The 22,990-nt window shown below is 39.4% G+C and overlaps 1 protein-coding gene across 2 annotated transcripts in view; it reads right to left on the bottom strand.

Annotated features, from left to right (window-relative positions):
- PLCB1 (phospholipase C beta 1) overlaps positions 1-22,990 on the bottom strand; it is an 857,319-nt gene that overhangs the window by 202,991 nt on the left and 631,338 nt on the right. For both annotated transcript variants that reach the window (XM_061435580.1, XM_061435581.1), the window contains exon 10: positions 14,116-14,262. In XM_061435580.1, the coding sequence (XP_061291564.1) occupies positions 14,116-14,262 (147 nt within the window). The remainder of the gene's footprint in view (positions 1-14,115; positions 14,263-22,990) is intronic.

Here is a 22,990-nt window from a genome sequence, read left to right as displayed (position 1 = left end):
TGAAGGAAAAATGATGTTCATTTACTTGTTAAACTTAAGGGAGGGCTACTTTAGCTAAAGAAGTGAAGAATTAAAATAATTGATCAGGTTAACTCATTAAAAATGCTAGCTCCTGCAGAAAATTGCACAGCTATTCAAGAGTAGAGCAGATTTTCTTGTGTACTACCTAGGATATTATTTAAGTATATTACTGACTATATCCAATAGTGTTACAAATGTGCAATTTCATTAATATTTTGTTAAGTGTTACTAACTTCGGTAAGTAAGACATAACAGAAAGACCTAACAGAAGCAGAAGATATTAAGAAGAGATGGCAATAATACACAGAAGAACTGTACAAAAAAGATCTTCACAACCCAGATAATCACGATGGTGTGATCACTCACCTAGAGCTAGACATCCTGGAATGTGAAGTCAAGTGGGCCTTAGAAAGCATCACTACAAACAAAGCTAGTGGAGGTGATGGAATTCCAGTTGAGCTATTCCAAATCCTGAAAGATGATGCTGTGAAAGTGTTGCACTCAATATGCCAGCAAATTTGGAAAACTCAGCAGTGGCCACGGGACTGGAAAAGGTCAGTTTTCATTCCAACCGCAAAGAAAGGCAATGCCAAAGAGTGCTCAAACTACCGCACAATTGCACTCATCTCACACACTAGTAAAGTAATGCTCAAAATTCTCCAAGCCAGGCTTCAGCAATATGTGAACCGTGAACTTCCTGATGTTCAAGCTGGTTTTAGAAAAGGCAGAGGAACCAGAGATCAAATTGCCAACATCTGCTGGATCATGAAAAAAGCAAGAGAGTTCCAGAAAAACATCTATTTCTGCTTTATTGACTATGCCAAAGCCTTTGACTGTGTGGATCACAAGAAACTGTGGAAAATTCTTCAAGAGATGGGAATACCAGACCACCTGATCTGCCTCTTGAGAAATCTGTATGCAGGTCAGGAAGCAACAGTTAGAACTGGACATGGAACAACAGACTGGTTCCAAATAGGAAAAGGAGTATGTCAAGGCTGTATATTGTCACCCTGCTTATTTAACTTATATGCAGAGTACATCATGAGAAACGCTGGACTGGAAGAAACACAAGCTGGAATCAAGATTGCCGGGAGAAATATCAATAACCTTAGATATGCAGATGACACCACCCTTATGGCAGAAAGTGAAGAGGAACTAAAAAGCCTCTTGATGAAAGTGAAAGTGGAGAGTGAAAAAGTTGGCTTAAAGCTCAGCATTCAGAAAACGAAGATCATGGCATCCGGTCCCATCACTTCATGGGAAATAGATGGGGAAACAGTGGAAACAGTGTCAGACTTTATTTTTCTGGGCTCCAAAATCACTGCAGATGGTGACTGCAGCCATGAAATTAAAAGATGCTTACTCCTTGGAAGGAAAGTTATGACCAACCTAGATGGCATATTAAAAAGCAGAGACATTACTTTACCTAGAAAGGTCCATCTAATCAAGGCTATGGTTTCTCCAGTGGCCATGTGTGGATGTGAGAATTGGACTATAAAGAAAGCCGAGCGCAGAAGAATTGATGCTTTTGAACTGTCGTGTTGGAGAAGACTCTTGAGAGTCCCTTGGACTGCAAGGAGATCCAACCAGTCCATTGTGAAGGAGATCAGTCCTGGGTGTTCTTTGGAAGGAATGATGCTAAAGCTGAAAGTCCAGTACTTTGGCCACCTCATGCAAAGAGTTGACTCATTGGAAAAGACTCTGATGCTGGGAGGGATGGGGGGCAGGAGGACAAGGGGACAACAGAGGATGAGATGGCTGGATGGCATCACTGACTTGATGGACGTGAGTCTCAGTAAACTCCAGGAGTTGGTGATGGACAGGGAGGCCTGGCGTGCTGCGATTCATGGGGTCGCAAAGAGTCGGACAGGACTGAGTGACTGATCTGAACTTCGGTAAGGAAGTTGTCGGTAGCAAACAACCTTTAGAAGAATGACATAGCCCAAGGACATGACATAAACTGATTAGAACCAGTTCACGTCCAAAATGGTAGACAAGTCCACTTCCACTATACCTCAAACCTCAGAATATACTCATTGTAACACAGCAGCAAGTTAAATGACACACCCACAGGCACCATGACAGCTCCAAGTGTTGTTCAGTCAGTCATGTGTGACTATTTGTGACCTCATGGACTGCAGCACACCAGGTTTCTCTGTCCTTCACCATCTCCCGGAATTTGCTCAAACTCATGTCCCTTGAGTTGGTGATGCCACCCAACCATCTTGTCCTCTGTGGTCACCTTCTCATCCTGTCTTCAATCTTTCCCAGCATCAGGGTCTTTTTCAATGAGTCAGCTCCTTATATCAGGTGGCCAAACTATTGGAGTTTCAGCATCAGTCCTTCCAATGAATATCCAAGATTGATTTTCTTTAGGATCTCCCTGAAGTCCAAGGGACTCTCAAGAGTCTTCTCCAACACCGTAGTTTGCAAGCATCAATTCTTCGGCATTCAGCCTTCTTTATGGTCCAACTCAAACATCCTTACATGACTACTAGAAAAACCATAGCTTGAACTATACAGACCTTTGTCAGCAAACTTATGTCTCTGCTTTTTTTTTAAAAAATTTTATTTATTTATTTTTGGCTGCACGGGTCTTCGATGTTGTGTGCTGGCTTTCTTTAGTTGTTGGGGGGAGGCTACGCTCTAGTTGTGGTGCACAGCCTTCTCATTGGTTGTCTTGTTGCAGAGCACAGGTTCTAGAGAATGAGTTCAGTGGTGGGGCTTAGTTGCTCCATAGCATGCGGGATCTTCCTGGACCAAGGATTGAACCCATTTCCCCTGCATTGGCAGGCCAATTCTTAACCACTGGACCTCCAGGGAAATCCATGTCTCTAGTTTTGCCATAGCTTTTCTTGCAAGGAGCAAGTGTCTTTTAATTTTATGGCTGCAGTAACCATCCACAGTAATTTTGGAGCCAAAGAAAATAAAGTCTCTCACTGTTTCCATTGTTCCCCCATCTATTTGCCATGAAGTTATGGGACCAGATCCATCATCTTCTTTTTTTTGAATGTTGATTTTTAAGCCAGCTTTTTCACTCTCTTCTTTCACTTTCATTAAGAGGCTCTTTAGTTCCTTTTCCCTTTCTGCCATAGGCATGTTGTCATCTGCATATTTGAGGTTGTTGATATTTCTCTCCACAATCTTGATTCCAGCTTGTGCTTCATCCAGCCTGGCATTTTGCATGATATAATCCAAGGGTGACCATCAAAAAATTGGGCAGTGGCCCAATTTCTGGAAATCTCTGCCCTTTATCCCAAATAGTTGGAATAATCTTACCACTCATTAGCCCATGAAATTATCCAGCCCATAAAAATTAACCACACTACTTTTTAGGGTTGCTCTTGCCTTCTGAGATGGTCTACACTGTCTGTGGAGTGTAATTCTCTCTAAATAAGTCCACTTCTTACCTATCACTGTCTCTCACTGAATTCTTTCTACAATGAGACATCAAGAACCAGAACTTCATTAAATCTTGAGACCAGGTGTGTGATCTCAGTTAAAAGACTGTGGGCTCAAATTCCATCCTGAGTTGCAAGGTTTCACACTGAAGGTATATCTTATTTAACCCACAGCAGAGTGTTTGTCATAAAAGATTCAAAATGTTTCCAAAACAGTTTTTTTTTTTTTTTGGATTTGCTTTCTACACATATATTTTTTTATCATTCAAATAGAAGGGATTTGATATACATTTTGAATGTTGATCAGTTAATATTTTGAAAGACATGGTAAGGCATGGAGTTGAGTTTGTGAGACAGAAAGATTCTGAGAAGAAAAACAAATCAAAACAAAGAAAGGGAAGGGGGAGAGTGTATATGTGTTTATTTGTGTGTGAGTGTGTGTGTCTGTGTGGCGTTTACTGTTCAATATCTAAGACTCCCAAAATTTCTCTAAGGTAATTTGGTTCATTCTCAAAATGAACAATTTGTATTTGAAATTGAAACCTCTCAAAGGAAGCATTAAAAACCATGCATTTATCCATAATTGCCTTATTGCTTGGAATGCATATTTGGTTCTCCGTGTTTTCCTTCATTTATGGAGCTTTTTTCCAAATATATGAATTATTACTGATATTCTCCCCTACTCCATTTCTGCTTAAAGCCTCAAAGCTGGTTTATTGTTCTCTAAAATTTCTAACTCCTCATTATTATATTCCATCCACTCATTATATTTTCATTTTATTAGATCTGATAAATTGACCTTCTGGGGCCAGGGGATTGCTGTGGGTTAGGATTAATGATATGTCATGAGTCATTCAACCCTTGTTGTTTCTGAAACTAGTATCTGACATCATCTCTGCCTGGCTGTGAACATATTTTGGAGTACATTCCAAGCCCATGATTGAACTTTGGAACTGAAACTCTATCTCAGATTAATTCATAATACCACCTGGAGTCATAGCTCTGCACCTTTTCACTTGACTGCATTCATTTCGGGCAGCTGGTTCCATTCGCTTGAGCTTTGTCTCAGATTATCCAAGGCATCCATAGATGGAAGAGACCAAAAACTGAAAATAACAATTCCTCCATTAACACAGTCTTCTGAGAAATTTCTCATCTTGTGGACTATGATGATTGATTGCCTATATTTATATTTACTGTTATTTATTGTCTTCTCTTCAACCTCAGGGAAAGAAGGTTATAGAATGTGATGCATTTGTTAATTCAGTGGCTTTCTTCAGTAAACACAGTCTCCTTCAACAAATGGAGATGGGACCATTTCTCCTTGCTTGAAATTCTGTGAAACCAACAGCTACACTTGAGAAAACTATTCAAAATACAGAGGATGTGTTGTTCATCCTGACCATCTCTAGGACTATTGGTTTGATCTGATCTCTCTCTTCCATATTTTCTATCTGCCAACTTATACTTAAATTGAAGTATAGTTGATTTACCACGCCATGTTAATGGTACAGCCAAGTGATTCAGTTATACACAAACACACACAATGTGTGTGTATATACTTTTTTACATTCTTTTCCATTATGGCTTATCACCATGAAGCTCTTTTGAAATAGACCCAATTGCCATGAGATGGCTTAGGCAAGTGGGAAAACAACTTTAAGCATATTCCTTATTGATTATAGGAGCCTCACCACTAGGGTCTATGCACATTCTCAAACATTCTCCGTGGGAGGCAAATACTGGTGGCTTAGGATGCAAAAATGACACAAGACATCTTCCTTATCCTTACCATTTAGGCAGGGAGGTAAGTATTGTATAAAGAAAGGAGAACATTTTTTTTTTTTTAGGGGAACATTCTTATGTGTCAGGGAATTTAAACCCTCACCCCACTATCACACTTCTGGTTGTCATTTCTTCCTCTCTTTCCTTGGCAACAGAATAATCTGTTTAGATTCTAATAAGTTTTAGGGTCTCCTTCCCAGGTCTGGGGTAAATCTTAATTCTTCTCAGCCAGTCATAGTCATTCTGTGGCCCCTGCTAATGCTATTTGTAGGTCATTGCTATATGGTGTAACTCTGCTCTACATCCAGTAGGGAATAAAGGAAAGTCTACTGGGTGGGGAGTGGGGAACCTCACTCACACAAAGGGCCACAAGACAGAGATGTCCCTGGGCCACACGTGGAGCTTATTTCTTAGGAGGCAATGCCCCGGGTGCACAGCCGTCTTGAAACTGTAAGAGGAGCGAAAATATGGAAAGCATCTGGGTCTCTTACGACACCAACAATTCCGGATTTAATCGACCCTCAATCACTCTGCTTCTGGATTTCTTGTTGTATGAGGTAATAAATTTCTTAATGTTTAAACCACGGAGTAATAGTTTCCTTTTACATAACCAGGTGGCACCAGTGGTAAAGAACCCATCCGCCAGTGTAGGAAACAGAAGAGACATGGGTTCCATCCTTGGATTGGGAAGATCCCCTGAAGGAGGGCATGGCAACCCACTCCAGTAATGTTGGCTGGAGAATCCCATGGGGTGGACAGGTGACCCTCGGTCCATCAGGTCATGAAGAGTCAGACATGACTGAAGTGCCTTGGCACACATCACCCAAAACATACTGGCTGTTTCAACTTCCTTTCATTTTCTAAATGAAGAAGTTAAAGTTTAGAAGAGTTCATTTACTTAAACACAAAATTAAACGTGGTCTGTTTATTATTTGCTAAGCTCAACTCTTTACATTCTACCACCCAACTTTCATTGGCCTGTGTGCTAACTAAAAATTGGCACTTGCCATCTGCCTCTACAAGAATTAGGTCACTAGTCCCTGTAGACCTTCATACACACTGAAAGGAGTTCAGGGTGGAGACGGCTCTATGCTCTGGGAAAAAACTGGCAGAACTGGTCTTCAGATACTTATATATCTCCAGGAGAAGATCTTATGAGCCCAATTGTTGCATCTTCTCATCCCTAGAAAAGCACTAAAATGTCTAACAGTGACACCAGCTCCTTGTGACTAGCAGCAAGCCTCTGTCAAAGCCTCCATAGCCTCTGACCACACATACCCATCTTCACTAAAATCATAAATAATACTATCTTCCCTCTCTCTTTGGAGCACTTTCTCAGAGCTATCTGAAATGTTGTTTCCCAGGCTATGGTCCTGATTTTGCCCCCAATAAAACTTAATTCACAACTTCCATCTTGTGCATTTTTTCAATTGACATATGTGCTCTTTAAACAAAAAATAGATGATGAAAAGTTGCATATGCCAAGGACTAAATGAGTCGAAGAGATGAAGAGAGGGAGTGACAGTAAGCCAGGGTTGGTAGTGACTGACAACAAACCGAGGTTGGAATGACTGATTCTGACAAGAGTGAAACTATTTTAAAGGGTATAGGTATATTTTTAGAGCTTTTCTGCAGTCAAGAACATACATCTTAGGAGTCGAATAATCAGATAGTTTAATTCATTAGACTGATAGCTAAAACCTCCAATGTACTGCTTTATTTCCTAAGCTGAATAAAAAATGTGAATTATTCAGAGATAACATCACTTTGCTTTTCCTGAGTATATGGAGCCATTATCTCCCACAAGCTGGAATCAAGATTACTGGGAGAAATATCAATAACCTCAGATATGCAGATGATACCACTCTAATGGCAGAAAGTGAAAAGGAACTAAAAAGCCTCTGATGAGGGTGAAAGAGGCCAGTGAAAAAGCTGGCTTGAAATTCAACATTCCAAAAATTAAGGTCATGGCATCTGGCCCCATCACTTTACGGCAAATAGATGGGGGTAAAGTGGAAGCAGTGACAGATTTTATTTTCTTGGGCTTCACAATCACTGTGGACACTGACTGTAGCCATGAAATGAAAAGATGTTTGCTCCTTGGAAGTAAAGTTATGATAAACATAGACAGTGTATTAAAAAGCAGAGACATCATGTTGCTGACAAAGGTCCATATAGTCAAAGCTATGGTTCTTCCAGTAGTCCTGTACGGATGTGAGAGCTGGACCATAAAGAAGGTTGAGCACCAAAAAATTGATGCTTTTGAATTGCAGCACTGGTGAAGACTCAAGAGTCCCTTGGACAGCAAGGAGATCCAACCAGTCAATCCTAAAGGAAATCAACCCTGAATACTCATTGAAAGGACTGATGCTAAAGCTGAAGCTCCAATACTTTGGAAAACCGAGCAAAGAGCTGACTCACTGAAAAGGACTCTGATGCTGGGAAAGATTGAGGCCAGGAGGAGAAGGGGGGTGACAGGATGAGATGGTTGGAGGGCATCACCGACTCAATGGAGATGAGTCTGAGCAAACTCAGGGTGATAGTGAAGGACAAGGAAGTCTCAGGTGCTGCAGCCCATGGGGTCTCAAAAAGTCAGGTATTACTTAGCAACTGAACAACACCTCCCATACTGTTTGGAGTATGGAAAGATTTACTTAGAGCTAAAAAATTTTAGGTTGAAATGAATGGACACTGTTCAGTCCTGCTGCTGCTGCTAAGTCACTTCAGTCATGTTCGACTCTGTGCGACCCCATAGACGGCAGCCCACCAGGCTCCCCCGTCCCCGGGATTCTCCAGGCAAGAACACTGGAGTGGGTTGCCATTTCCTTCTCCAATGCAGGAAAGTTAAAAGTGAAAGTGAAGTCGCTCAGTCGTGTCCAACTCTTAGCGACCCCATGGACTGCAGCCTACCAGCCTCCTCTGTCCATGGGATTTTCCAGGCAAGAGTTCTGGAGTGGGTTGCCATTGCCTTCTCCAGTTCAGTCCTGAAACAATCTTGTTTTGAGTCATAAGGGTAGATTTCTCAAAGGAAAACAATAATTTAAATCATAGTCACTACTTGATGTACTGCCAAGTCTATCCAAAACCCTAGAAAATGACCATTGTAATTAAAAATCTACTTATTTTGTGAGTGTATTTCTCCCAGTGATCCAATTTTATTTTTCCTTCTGGGTGTCTTGATAGTCAACAAAGGGGCAATAATGAGCAGGGAAATAGACATAATAATCAATAATGCATTGCTAAATGGATTGGTTTTTATACTGTTTATTAATTTTTACACTTCCTTAGAATGCTCAAAAGAAAACATTTGAAATATTGAAATTCTCCTTTGAATTTAGACTGGCATTTCTCAGGAAATACTCCAAGGAGATAAGTTCTTAAAATGTTCCAAGGAAATAAGTAGTGTGGTCATGACTTGGCGGGGGGCGGGGAGAGGATTGATCTTAACCTTAGTGAGAGTGTCTCTGTAAGTCTTTTTTCCTGTATTTGAAACATACTGCAATAAGTGCCAACCTTTCTTTGTGCCTAGCATTTTAAAGGCTCACGTGAATAGAAAAACTTTTCTTTTTCCACCAAATACACCTTGTATGAAATAATGTTTCTATAGAAAATGTTTCTACTTCTTCTGGAACTGCTTGTAAAGTATAAAATCTAATTCATTTTCTAGATACTGATTTTAACATTTAACTGGATTCTATGGTGTTATTAAAATTTTATAATATTCATGATTGGCTTTTGGAAGTTTGAATTTCTGTATTACAGATGTTCATATTTACCCAAAGATCTCTGAAAGATGAGTTGTACATGAGGTTTATCTATATTTAAAACAAGGACACTAATAATATCATATGAATATCATACAAAGTAAAACCAAATTTTACCTCAAAAGAGGATTTCAGTCAAAATCTCAAGATCCTATATTAGAATTTATATGTCGTTTTTAAAATTAATAATATAGAATTCTCCTTAATTCCACAGAAGGAAAATAAGAAATTTTGACTGGTATTGGGACAAAATAATGTTTTAAGCATGGAAATTTACATAATGCAAACTTTAGTTTGACAATATATGGCTCTGAAAAATGAAGAAGATTAGTTTAAAAACAACCTTAAAGATCAGAACATGATCTAACATAGTAACAGTTTTAAAAATTGAATATTTAAAAATATGTGAATTCTAATACTACTAGAAATTTAAAAATTGGGGAGAGTTGGTATACTTGGTCAGAAATCATGTGTATCAGATGGTGGTGATATGAAATCACTGTTTAGAAATTTGGAGCTAGCTATTGGAGTTCTTTCTTCAGTGAAAAATAGAGTGGACCCTTCACTTTTTTAGTAGTTGAAAGACCCACTTTCTGAAAACTATTGGCCATTATTATGCTAACATCCCAAACCCAACTTACACAAAGAAGCCAAGTTCTTTACCTCATATGTGCTTAAACAAGTTAATCAGAGGGAGGGCAAATTAAGAAATTAATTGGATTAAAAATACTTAGTAAAAAGCAGTTAAAAAAACAGAGCTGCTAAGAAAAAGTTAACAGTATTTTGTAGTTTTATTGCTTGCATTGATATTGAACAAGTTTCTTACAGTTATTATTGTGTTGCCAGTCAAGCAAATGAGTGATTATGCATAATTTGGAAGGAATCAAGACTGATAAAGGAAGCACAGCTATAGAATCAAGAATTTAAATTGGAAGGAATAGAAATGGTTAAGTGAACTCTTGTGCCTTCACAAGAAAACAAAAAGTATCTTTTCTTGCTTTGTTCACTGAAATGGTCCAGAAACATTCCATAGCACAGGGTTCAAATTGCTGTTATCCATACACATATTTTTCACACTAAAAGCAACAAGGACTCATTGAGGGTAAAGTCTGATTCCATGCATGGTGCAGGAAGGAACAAGGTGAGTCTGCAAGATCTCTATGTGCCAGAAAATAAGGCCATCTTCAAAGATTAATGGGTCATGTGAAGAAGAGAGAGCAGCCAACCTAAAAAATGTTCCCACTGACCACAGCTGAGACAATCTGACATCAAAAGGAGAATAGAGGCTGTGGTTGAGTGAATCTACATAAACTCTGAAAACTTGAGGTCCATAATGATACACATTAATTGACACACCCAGTCAATCTTGCAACTCAATTGTTTTGGTACCATTGCCTCTTTTATTTTATGGCAAATAATATAGATACTAATGGATGTAAATATATTCATTTTTGGACTTAAAAGGGGCTATTTGTAAAATTACTGCATATTGTGACTTCTAGATGAAACAACATCTAGAATTCACCCGAACATACATTTTTATGAGTTTTGTGGTCCTAAGTATATGATGAATGCAAGATTCAATCATGTGTCAAAGTCTTCACAGTTACATTTCTTAGTATCCTATTAAGTCAAAGATCTAGACTCTTAACTTGAGCTTCCATGAAAGTGAAAGTGAAAGTCGGTCAGTCCTGTCAGACTCTTTGTGACCCCATGGACTATAGAATCCATGGAATTCTCTAGGCCAGAATACTGGAGTGGGTGGATCCTTTCCCTTCTCCAGGGGATCTTCCCAACCCAGGGATGGAACCCAGGTCTCCCACATTGCAGGCGGATTCTTTACTGTCTGAGCCACCAGGGAAGCCCAAGAATACTGAAGTGGGTAGCCTATGCCTTCTTCAGTGGATCTTCCCAGCCCAGGAATTAAACTGCGGTCTCCAGCTTTGCAGGCTGATTCTTGAGTTTCCATAGACCTCCTCAAACTTAGATGAGAAAAATGATTACATCTTCAACTCAAACCACCATGTGCAGTTTAACATTCTTTTCAGTTATGAATGTAGGTCACAAATCACTGTAGTATTAGTGATACTATGACTTTGTAACTACTAGAAATCACAGACATTTTCATATCATATTTCAACTGTTACAAATATCACATGCATTATTTATGATTCTTAAAAATTGTGTTAATAAAATACATATGATTTAAATTGTGTTAGTAAAATGTACACAACTGTATCAAAAATTTGTTTTTTAATATTTGATAAAAATATTTCAATGGAATTTATTTCCTCTTTAATTTTACGTACTTTATTTTATGCATTTAACATCCTTAGAAGGGTTCATAGGCTTCACCAGAGTGCCATATACATCAATGACACCAAATAAGATTAAGGATCTCTGAGAGGGAAAAAAGTCCTTTACAAAGTCTTAACAATTTGAGTGGGAGCTGCAAAACTTTTGTAATAAGCCTAGGAAACAGAATCCAAGAAAGTGGGCTAAGTGGAGACTCTCTTCTTGAAGCTATGAAACCTGTAGTAATTTTAAAAGAAGACTAAAAATATTCTAACACTCCTCCCACTGAGGGCTGTGGTCTGTGTCCCCTACCTTGAAACTGGGCAGGGTTGTGAGTTTTTTGACAAATAAAGCAGTGACAGTACGGAACTTCAGAGGCTAAGTGCACAAAGACAATTAAGTTTCCTCCGTGTTCTTTGGGACACTTGCTTTGGCAGCTATAAGCTGCCATGTAAGATGCCCACCTAACCTGAGGAAGTCCAAGCCACACAGGGAGGCCTTATAGGTAATTAGGTCAGCAGTCCTAACTAAGCCCAGCTATTGTGTCGCTAGCCCAAGAGCCAGACATGCTTGTGGAGAAGCTTCCAGATGATTACCACAACCAAGGTGTTTGCATCACCCCAGGCATTGGCTTCCCAGCTGGAGCCCAAGACGACACAGAACAGAAACAAACCGTCTGCTCTGTGCCTTGTCTGAGTTCTTGACCTATAGAATATGGACCAAAATTAAATGGTGGCTCTTTTATGCCCATGAGTTTTTATGTGATACGAGAAGAGATGACCAGAATGGGTTTATGATGAGCCAAACATGAATCTAATTAGTTTTATACCATGAATCTCTCTTAGTAGGCAATGTGGTTGAAACAAAACAGGCCACACAAATAGTCTGAGAGCCATCCAATTTTCAAGAAAATCATGCCGTTGCAGTTCAGTTGATGGTAGAACTCAGTATATGATTCTGACTAGATGGTCTAGGATCATATGGAACCATCCTGAGAGTGCCCATTCCAGCTTTCCGGCGGCCACATATCTGTCTAAGAGGCATTTCTACTCTAAGCTATTTTCACCAAGTATGGGCTACCAGGCCAACCCTGGATTTGATGCAAGCACAACATACATTTGTGTCTAGAGGAATGAATTCCTTTAAGGAATTTAGAAGAAAGAACTGGTTATTTGTCAGATGGCTGAGCCCTGTGAAAACCTCACACATATTAAGTGCCTGGATCTCACTGCCATTATGTGCATGGCACTGCTGGTCTGTCTTGCTACACAAACCACATGCCCCCAGACAATAAGCTATAAACGCACCAGAACCACCCCTAAGGCATGGTGAGCAGCTACTATTTACAGATACCAAATGAGACCCCAGACTTTACTTTGTTTGCATTATGGTACATAAGGTCTGACTATCTTATATTCATTTGGATAATGGATTATGTGAAGAAAGAGCATGTAAGGTTTTTAAAAGTCTTTTTTTTTTTTTTTTAACCAGTAGGTCTTTTTTTACAGTCTTTCCAAAGCTAGTAATCAGAGAGTATTCTATAAGAAATATATTTTTATTATAAAAACATTTTTAGCTTATAGAAACTGGTATTTATTAAACTTTTAATTCTAAACTATATAGAGATAATATATATATATATATATATATATGTTTTAATATTTTTTCTATTTAAAAATCTACTAAAGACTAGATTGTCAATCTACTCAATTGATATTCCTCAATTTAGGGCCAAGTTAGGAAACATAGTGTTGCTTTTTTCCTCCTTTATTATAATATTTTGGAGAAGGCAATGGCACCCCACTCCAGTACTCTTGCCTGGAAAATCCCATGGACGGAGGAGCCTGGTAGGCTGCAGACCATGGGGTCGCGAAGAGTCGGACATGACAGAGCGACTTCACTTTCATTTTCCCTTCCATACACTGGAGAAGGAAATGGCAACCCACTCCAGTGTTCTTGCCTGGAGAATCCCAGGGACGGGGGAGCCTGGTGGGCTGCCGTCTATGGGGTCGCACAGAGTCGGACACAACTGAAGCGACTTAGCAGCAGTAGCAGCAGCATTATAATATTTACAACAAAGTATAAGTTGTTGCCCACAAGAAATTTGTTTATGTCTAAAACCCTGTACCTTCCCTGGTGGCTCAGTGGTGAACAATCTGCCTGCCAAGCAGGAGATGCGGGTTTGATCCTGGGTGGGGAAGATCCCCTGGAGAAGGAAATGGTAACCCACTAACCCACTCCAGTATTCTTGCCTGAGAAATTCTGTGGACAGAAGGGCCTGGTGTGATAAAGTCTACAGGGTTACAAAAGTCAGACACAACTTAGCAGCTAAACAACAGCAATAATAAAGCCCTGTCCACTTTGAGAAAAATTATTAATTTACCTTAAAGCCAAAGTTATTTAGGGTTTTGGAAATTTTCTGTAGATGAAAACAGTCCAGAGAACTAGACAGGATAATAAATGGATTGAAGTCCATTGAAGAATGAATACAGTTACATAAAAATTCCATTGGTCTGAAGATATCAGACATGGATACATTTCAGATAAGTTGAAAATGTAGGAAGTGTGTTACAGTATTAGTTGCTCAGTCGTGTCTAACTCTGCGACCTCATGGACTGTAGCCTGCCAGGCTCCTCTGTCCATGGCGATCTCCAGGCAAGAAGGACATGTGAATAAATGATATTGTTACTTTTGGGAAGAGCCTCTAGTCATGGAACCCCCAGTTCTCAAAGGAGTTTTCACAGGAAGTGAAAGGAAATCCACCTGTACTTCTGAACAACAGAAAGCAGAAGTTGGTGACATTCAGTGAGACTGGCTACAATAATTGTCAAAGAACTATAAATTCATACCTGTGAGGTAGGTGTTGTGTGAGGAATTAATGAAATAGTGAGAAAGGGGCTGAGACATATCTTCATTCAAATCCAGTTTCTCAGGTGAAACGACTCCATTTTCTTCTCCACTCAGATAGCGCATAAATCCATCCACTGATATCTGTCCTAGAGGAAATGAAGAGTTAAGAGGAATGTGAATGTAATATTTTTATGGGTTTCTGGTATCATATTATTATTATTTTGCAGAAAACTCTGGTAGCATCCAAGATGGAAAACATTAGCCACAACTGCAATTTGATATGGATAAACAGTAGTCTAGGGTCATGCTGCTTTACTATACTTATCCCCGAATGCCAGAAATTATAGAGAAAATGTAATTACAAGAGTCTCACAGACTTTCGGAGAATTTAAATACCTAAACATGGATCAACTGCTTTTAAAATATAAGAATGGTTACAATCCTATGCATGGACACCAAAATGTTTTTAGTGCTTATCTCTGGGTAGTAAAGTTAAGGGTACATTTCCCAATGTTCTCTCATAAAAACATGTTACTTTTATGATCAAAAGACTTATTCACACATGGTTTTATTATTTAAAATAAAGTGAAAATGTTTTCAAATAATAATCTTTTTCCTCTGAAAAAGGAAATAAATATGACCATAACTGAGGAATAAAAATCTGAATGTTCATAAAAATGAAGGTCCTTAACATTTCTTATTTAGAATGACTTTTCTTCAAATGAAAGAAATATGACTCACACTTTAGCTTACTCAGATTCTATTTAGAATTTTTCTTTTGTTTTAATATTTCTGAGGTGACTAATACTAAATATTGAGATAATTCTTTATCATTACTAAAGTAATTTTTATATAATACATGGAGAGAGCCATCTTCACGGTTTTGGCTCATCATCAGAGCTTGTTTTTTCAATATTAACAATCAAAGCCTCAAAACCCAACCAACCAACCAAAGAAACAAAACAAACACAACCACCAGGTCATTTGTGAATAGTGAAGATCTTTCTGGTAAATATTAGAGGATAGTATTTCTTTTTCCTTGTTGAAAAAGTTTTCTATTAATATAAAAGTAGTATATGTTTATGGAAGAAAAAATAGGAAATGACAAGAGCAGAGAGGGAAGAAAACTGAAATTTTTCTGAACATGCCTAACTCTTCATTCAGAGAGAATTACTATTAAAATCTTAGTATATACACTTCCAGAGGAAGAAATGTATGTATGCATGTGTATGTATAGTTCTTTGATGAAGATGCAGTCATATATATATATATACTGAAAAATATATTATGAACATCATCATATAATATTAATATTTATATTTTGAAAGTGAAGTTGCTCAGTCATGTCTGACTCTTTGCGACCCTGTGGACTGTAGGCCACCAGGGTCCTCCGTCCACAGGATTTCCCAGGCAACAATACTGGAGTGGGTTGCCATTTCCTTCTCCAGGGGATCTTCCCGATCCAGGGATCGAACCCAGGTCTCCTGCATTGCGGGCAGAGGCTTAAACCTCTGTATTATAAAATATATAGAGCTATAACATGACTAACTAATATTCCATTATCTTTGGAGTTCTCATTTTTCACTAGTATAAATAATATTGTATTGAATACTCTGGTAGCTGAATCTTTGTATAAACTTTTTCCTCAGAATGAGTCCTCTGCAATAGAATTGCTGGTTCAAAGACTGCATATTTTTCAGACTTTTAGTATACGTAACAATTTGCTTTCTGTTAAAAGTTCTAGCAATTTACTCTTTCACCAATGGTTTGCCTTCTCTTCATCCCGATGTCAAACTCAGAGGTAAAAACATGATAGCAGGGGGGTGGTCCTAAGATGGCAGAGGAATAGGACGGGGAGGCCACTTTCTCCCCCAGAAGTTCGTCAAAAGATCATTTGAATGCTGAGAAACTTCCACAAAACAACTTCTGAATGCTGGCAGAGGACACCAGGCACGCAGAAAGGCAGCTCATTCTCTTCGAAAGGAGGTAGGACAAAATACAAAAGATAAAAAGAGACACAAAAGAATTAGGGATGGAGACCTGTCCTGGGGAAGGAGACCTGAAGGAGAAGTTTCGAAACACCAGGAAACCCTCTCACTGGCAGGTCTCTGGGGAGTTTTGGAATCTCAGAGGGCATCATAACTGAGAGGGGGAAAAAAAAAAAACCCACAGACTATGTGTCTAACCGCAACTCCCAGCGGAGAAGTAGCCCAGACACTCGCATTCACCACCAGTGAGCGGGGGCTGAACAGTGAGGTGCAGGCTGCACGCTTAGGGTAAGGACTGGGCCTGAATGCCCTGAGGGAAATCTGAGGGAGCTAATGTGAGATAGCAACCCAAACTGTGGGATAGCCAGAGAGAGAAAAAAAAAGAGAGAATTTTCCCGCAAAAAGCTCACATCTTTTTGATTTGAGCAGCCTGGCCCACTCATAGAACAAAGGACTGAGAGATCACTAGAGGAGAGCTAGCCAGCTACAGACCAGCCCAGCCCCCGCCGGAGGCAGAGAGGCAGGCAGGCAACAGCCAGAGGCAGAAGGCAAGGGGCAATCTTGGCCCCAGAGATGGCATCCTCCACCAAACTGTCAGCAAGCTCCCAGTTGCTAACCACATCTTCCTGGGATTTTGGGCAGTTGACATCCACCAGGAGGGTCGCAGTTAGAGATAAGTTCCTCAGAGGAGACACAAGGCACACCTGAGATGGCACTCTCGTGGCGCACCCAGGAAACCAAGAGGCTGGGACAGGGGAGGTGATAAAATGCCCCGCCCAGCTGGGAAGACTGCGCTCACCATGCACCTGGTCGCCTGAGCTGCTCGGACCTGGGAAGGGGACAAATCGCAGGCCCAACCGAGTCTGTGCCTTTGTGGAGTACCTGAAAATCTGAACCTGAGCAGATTAGACCTGGGAAGTGCATGCAACCCAGGGCCCACTTTAGACAGCTCCCTGCAGAGCAACCTGGAGCCTGAGCAGTGTAGACTGGGGAAGCACACATGCCGTGAGCAGCGGAACCCCAGTGTGGCCCAGGCACTGCGAGCACTCCCCACACACGCCAGTATATTTGTTTGCAGTGCTCCTCCCTCCCCACAGCACAACTGAACAAGTGAGCCTAAATAAGTGACCACCTTTGCCCCCTCATGTCAGGGTGGAAATTAGACACTGAAGATACTTGCAAACAGAGGAAGCCAAAATAAACAAAGAAGAGGGAACCGCTCTGGAAGTGACAAGTGCAACAGATTAAAACCCTATAATTAGCATTGACTACATTGGAAGGGGCCTATAGACCTTGAGAAGAAGTATAAGCTGGAACAAGGAACTATCTGAAACTGAACTGATCCCACATTGCCCTCAACAGCTCCAGAGAAATTCCTAGATACATTTTTAATATTATCATTTTTTAATTTTTAAGTTATTACTCCTTTAATTTTCATTTTGATAACCTATTACTTTATAAAAAATACTATTTTTAAAGCAAATTCATATATATATATATTTCATAATTTTTGCAATTTTATTTTGTTTTTTTATTATTGTATTTTTGAGAGTCTAACCTCTACTCTAGATTTTTAATCTTTGCTTTTTGGCATTTGTTATCAATTTTGTACCTTTAAGAATCTAATCCTCAGTACACATTTTTACTTAGGGGTGTGGTTACTGGCTTGATTGCTCTCTCCCCTTTTGACTCTCCCTTTTCTCCCCAGGTCACCTATATTTCCTTCCTCCCCCTTCTCTTCTCAACTCTGTGAATCTCTCTGGGTGTTCCGGGCTATGGAGAACACTTAGGGAACCTATTACTGGCTAGATCTGTCTCTCTCCTTTTGATTCCCCCTTCTCTCCTCCTGGTCACTGCTATCTCCTTCCTCCCTCTTCTCTTCTCTATGTAACTCCGTGAACCTCTCTGAGTGTTCCAGACTGTGGAGAACAAATAGGGAATTGATTACTGGCTAGATTGCTCTCTCCCCTTTTGATTCACCCTCTTCTCCTCTTGGCCTCCTCTATCTCCCTCCTCCCTCTTGTCTTCTCCATGTAACTCTGCGAACCTCTCTGGGTGTCCCTCACTGTGGAGAATCTTTTCTCCATTAACCTAGATGTTTTAACATCTGTGCTGTTTGGATGGAGAAGTCTCGAGGCTATTGTAAGAATAACACTGAAAACCAGAGGTAGGAGGCTTAAATCCAAAACTTGAGAACACCAGAAAACTCCTGACTCTAGGGAACATTAATCAAGAGTTCATCCAAAAGCCTCCATACCTATACTGAAACCAAGCTCCACCCAAAAGCCAACAATTTCCAGAGCAAGACATACCATGCTAATTCTCCAGCAACGTAGGAACATAGGCCTGTGCATTAAAATACAGGCTGTCCAAAGTCACACCAAACCCATGGACACTTCAAAACTCACTACTGGACACTTCATTGCATTCCAGAGAGAAGATATCCAGCTCCACCCACCAGAACACAGATGCAGGCTTCCCTAACCAGGAAACCTTGACAAGCCACTAGTCCAACCCCACCCACAGGGAGCAAACTCCACAATAAAGAGGAACCACAAACTTCCAGCATACAGAAACACCACCCCAAACACAGCAATCTAAACAAAATGAAAAGGCAGAGAAATATTCAGCAGGTAAAGAAACATAAATGCCCACCAAACCAAACAAAAGAGGAGGAGATAGGGAGTCTACCTGAAAAAGAATTCAGAATAATGATAGTAAAGATGATTCAAAATCTTGAAAACAAAATGGAATTGCAGATAAATAGACTAGAGACAAGGATTGAGAAGATGCAAAAACTGTTTAACAAGGACTTAGAAGAAATAAAAAAGCGTTAATCAATAATGAATAATGCAATAACTGAGACCAAAATCACTCTGGAGGGAACCAACAGTAGAATAACTGAGGCAGAAGATAGGGTAAGTGAGGTGGAAGATAGAATGGTGGAAATAAGTGAAGCAGAGAAGAAAAAAAAAAGATTAAAAGAAATGAGGACAATCCCAGAGACCTCTGAGACAATGTTAAATGCCCCAACATTTGAATCATAGGAGTCCCAGAAGAAGAAGACAAAAAGAAAGGCCAAGAGAAAATACTCAAGGAGATAATAATGAAAACTTCCCTAAAATGGGGAAGGAAATAGCCACCCAAGTCCAAGAAACCCAGAGAGTCCCAAACAGGATAAACCCAAGGCAAAACACCCCAAGACACATATTAATCAAATTAATGAAGATCAAACACAAAGAGCAAATATTAAAAGCAGTAAGGGAAAAGCAACAAATAACACACATGGGGATCTCCATAAATATAACAGCTGATCTTTCAATAGAAACTCTTCAGGCCAGAAGGGAATGGCAGGACATACTTAAAGTGATGAAAGAGAAAAACCTACAACCCTGATTACTATACCCAGCAAGGATCTCATTTAAATATGAAAGAGAAATCAAAAGCTTTACAGACAAGCAAAAGCTGAGAGAATTCAGAACCACCAAACCAGCTGTTCAACAAAAGCCAAAGATCTTCTGTAGACAGGAAACACAGAAAAGGGTTTATAAACTCGAGTCGAAAACAACAAAGTAAATGGCAACAGGATCATACTTATCAATAATTACCTTAAATGTAAATGGGTTGAATGCCCCAACCAAATGACAAAGACTGGCTGAATGGATACAAAAGCAAGACCTCTATATATGCTGTCTAAAAGAGATCCACCTCAAAACAAGGGACACACACAGACTGAAAGTGAAGGGCTGGAAAAAAATATTTCATGCAAATGGAGATCAAAAGAAAGCAGGAGTGGCAATACTCATATCAGATAATATAGACTTTGAAATAAAGGGCGTGAAAAGAGACAAAGAAGGACACTACATAATGATCAAAGGCTCAATCCAAGAAGAAGATATAACCATTACAAATATATATGCACCCAACTTAGAAGCAATGCAAATATGTAAGGCAAATGTTAAGAAGTATGAAAGGGGAAATTCACAGTAACACAAAAACAGTGGGAGATTTTAACACCCCACTCACACCTATGGATAAACCAGCTTCCCTGGTGGCTCAGATGGTAAAGCGTCTGCCTGCAATGTAAGAGACCTGGGTTCAATCTCTGGGTCATGAAGACCCCCTGGAGAAGGAAATGGCTACCCACTCCAGTACCCTTGCCTGGAAAATTCCTTGGACGGAGGAGCCTGGTAGGCCACAGTCCATGGAGTCGCAAAGAGTTGGACATGACTGAGCGACTTCACTTTCACTTTAACTCTTATGGATAGATCAACTAAACAGGAAATTAGCAAGGAAACATAAACTTTAAATGATGCAATGGACCAGTTAGACCTAATTGATATCTATAGGACATTTCACCCCAAAACAATGAATTTCTCATTTTTCTCAAGTGCACATGGAACATTCTGCAGGATAGATCACATCCTGGGCCATAAATCTAGCCTTGGTAAATTCAAAAATATTGAAATCATTTCAAGCATCTTTTCTGATCACAATGCAGGAAAAATAGATGTCAGTTACAAGAAAAAAATCTATTAAAAATACAAACATATGGAGGCTAAATAACACACTTCTGAATAACCAACAAATCACAGAAGTAATAAAAAAAGAAATCAAAATATGCATAGAAATGAACGAAAATGAAAACACAACAACCCAAAACCTATGAGATTCAGTAAAAGCAGTGTTAAGGGGAAGGTTCATAACAGTACAAGCTTACCTCAAGAAACAAGAGAAAAATCAAATAAATAACCTGACTTTACACCTAAAGCAAGTAGAAAAAGAAGAAATTAAGAACGCCAGGGTTAGTAGAAGGAAATAAATCATAAAAATTAGGGCATAAATAATTGAAAAAGAAACAAAGGAGATGATAGCAAAAATCAACAAAACTGAAAGCTGGTTCTTGGGGAAGATTAAAAAAATAGAGAAATCATTAGCCAGATTCATCAAGAAAAAAAGGGAGAAGAATCAAATCAACAAAATTCGAAATGAAAATGGAGAAATCACAACAGACAACACAGAAATACAAAGGATCATAAGAGACTACTGTCAGCAACTATATGCCAGTAAAATGGACAACTTGGAAGAAATGGGCAAATTCTTAGAAAAGTAAAACCTTATAAAACTGAACCAGGAAGAAATAGAAAATCTTAACAAAGCTAAATCATCTAAATCATCACAAGCACAGAAATTGAAACTGTAATCAAAAATCTTCCAACAAACAAAAGCCCAGGATCTGATGGCTTCACAGGTGAATTCTACCAAAAATTTAGAGAAAAGCCAAAACCTATCTTATTCAAACTGTTTCAGAAAATTGCAGAGGAAGGTAAACTGCCAAACTCATTCTATGAGGCCACCATCACCCTTATACCAAAACCAGACAAAGATGCCACAAAAAAAGAAAACTACAAGCCAATATCACTGATGGGTATATGCAAAAATCCTTAACAAAATTCTAGCAAACAGAATCCAACAACATATTAAAAAGATCATACATCATGACCAAGTGGGCCTCATCCCAAGAATGTAAGGATTCTTCAATATTTGTAAATCAATGTGATACAACACATTAACAAATTGAAAGACTTAAAACCATATGATTATCTCAGTATATGCACAGAAAGCCTTTGACAAAATTCAACATCCATTTATTATAAAAAAAAAAAAAAACCCCTCCAGGAAACAGGAATAGAAGGAACATACCACAACATAATAAAAGCCATATATGATAAACCCACAGCAACATTATCCTCAGTGGTGAAAAACAAAGCCTTTTCCCTAAAGTCAGGAACAAGACAAGGGTGCCCACTCTCACCACTACTATTCAACATAGTTTTGGAAGTTTTAGCTACAGGAATCAGAGAAGAAAAAGAAATAAAAGGAATCCAGATTGGAAAAGAACTAAAACTCTCACTGTTTGCAGATCATGGCATCTGGTCCCATCACTTCATGGGAAATAGATGGGGAAACAGTGGAAACAGTGTCAGACTTTATTTCTTTGGGCTCCAAAATCACTGCACATGGTGATTGCAGCCATGAACTTAAAAGACGCTTACTCCTTGGAAGGAAAGTTATGACCAACCTAGGTGGCATATTCAAAAGCAGAGATATTACTTTGCCAAAAAAGGTCCATCTAGTCAAGGCTATGGTTTTTTCCAGTGGTCATGTATGGATGTGAAAGTTGCACTGTGAAGAAAGCTGAACACCGAACAATCAATGCTTTTGAATTGTGGTGTTGCAGAAGACTCTTGAGAGTCCGTTGGACTGCAAGGAGATCCAACCAGTCCATCCTAAAGGAGATCAGTCCTGGGAGTTCATTGAAAGGACTGATGCTAAAGCTGAAACTCCAGTACTTTGGCCACCTCATACGAAGAGTTGACTCATTGGGAAAGACTCTGATGCTGGGAGGGATTGGGGGCAGGAGGAGAAGGGGACGACAGAGGATGAGATGGCTGGATGGCATCACCGACTCGATGGACATGAGTTTGAGTGAACTCCAAGAGTTGGTGATGGACAGGGAGGCCTGGAGTGCTGCAATTCATAGGGCCGCAAATAGTCGGACACAACTGAGCGACTGAACTAAACTGAACTGAACTATCCTTGAATGGTAAGAGATACGTCACCTGTAAATGGAAAAACTGTTTACTCACAGTGTAAATTTTTTATATCCAATAAATTTCTCAAAATAACTGATGAGTACATTCCCTAATTCTGGAAACATTATAGTTAAATTGTCTTTTATATTTTCCAGGAATTAATAAATAAATGAAAAGAAGAAATCTGGTTATTGGATTTGAATGAGTGGAGCTATTTAAATGGAAATCTTAAATAGGAACAATTATCTGCACTACAAACTGCTTAAAAATCTACTCTAACATGCACCTTG

The sequence above is a fragment of the Bos javanicus genome, chromosome 13 (assembly GCF_032452875.1).
Source record: "Bos javanicus breed banteng chromosome 13, ARS-OSU_banteng_1.0, whole genome shotgun sequence".
In the NCBI taxonomy this organism is placed as follows: domain Eukaryota; kingdom Metazoa; phylum Chordata; class Mammalia; order Artiodactyla; family Bovidae; genus Bos; species Bos javanicus.
The sequence above is the reverse complement of the archived record's forward strand: the minus strand, read 5'-3'. Positions and strand labels throughout refer to the sequence as shown.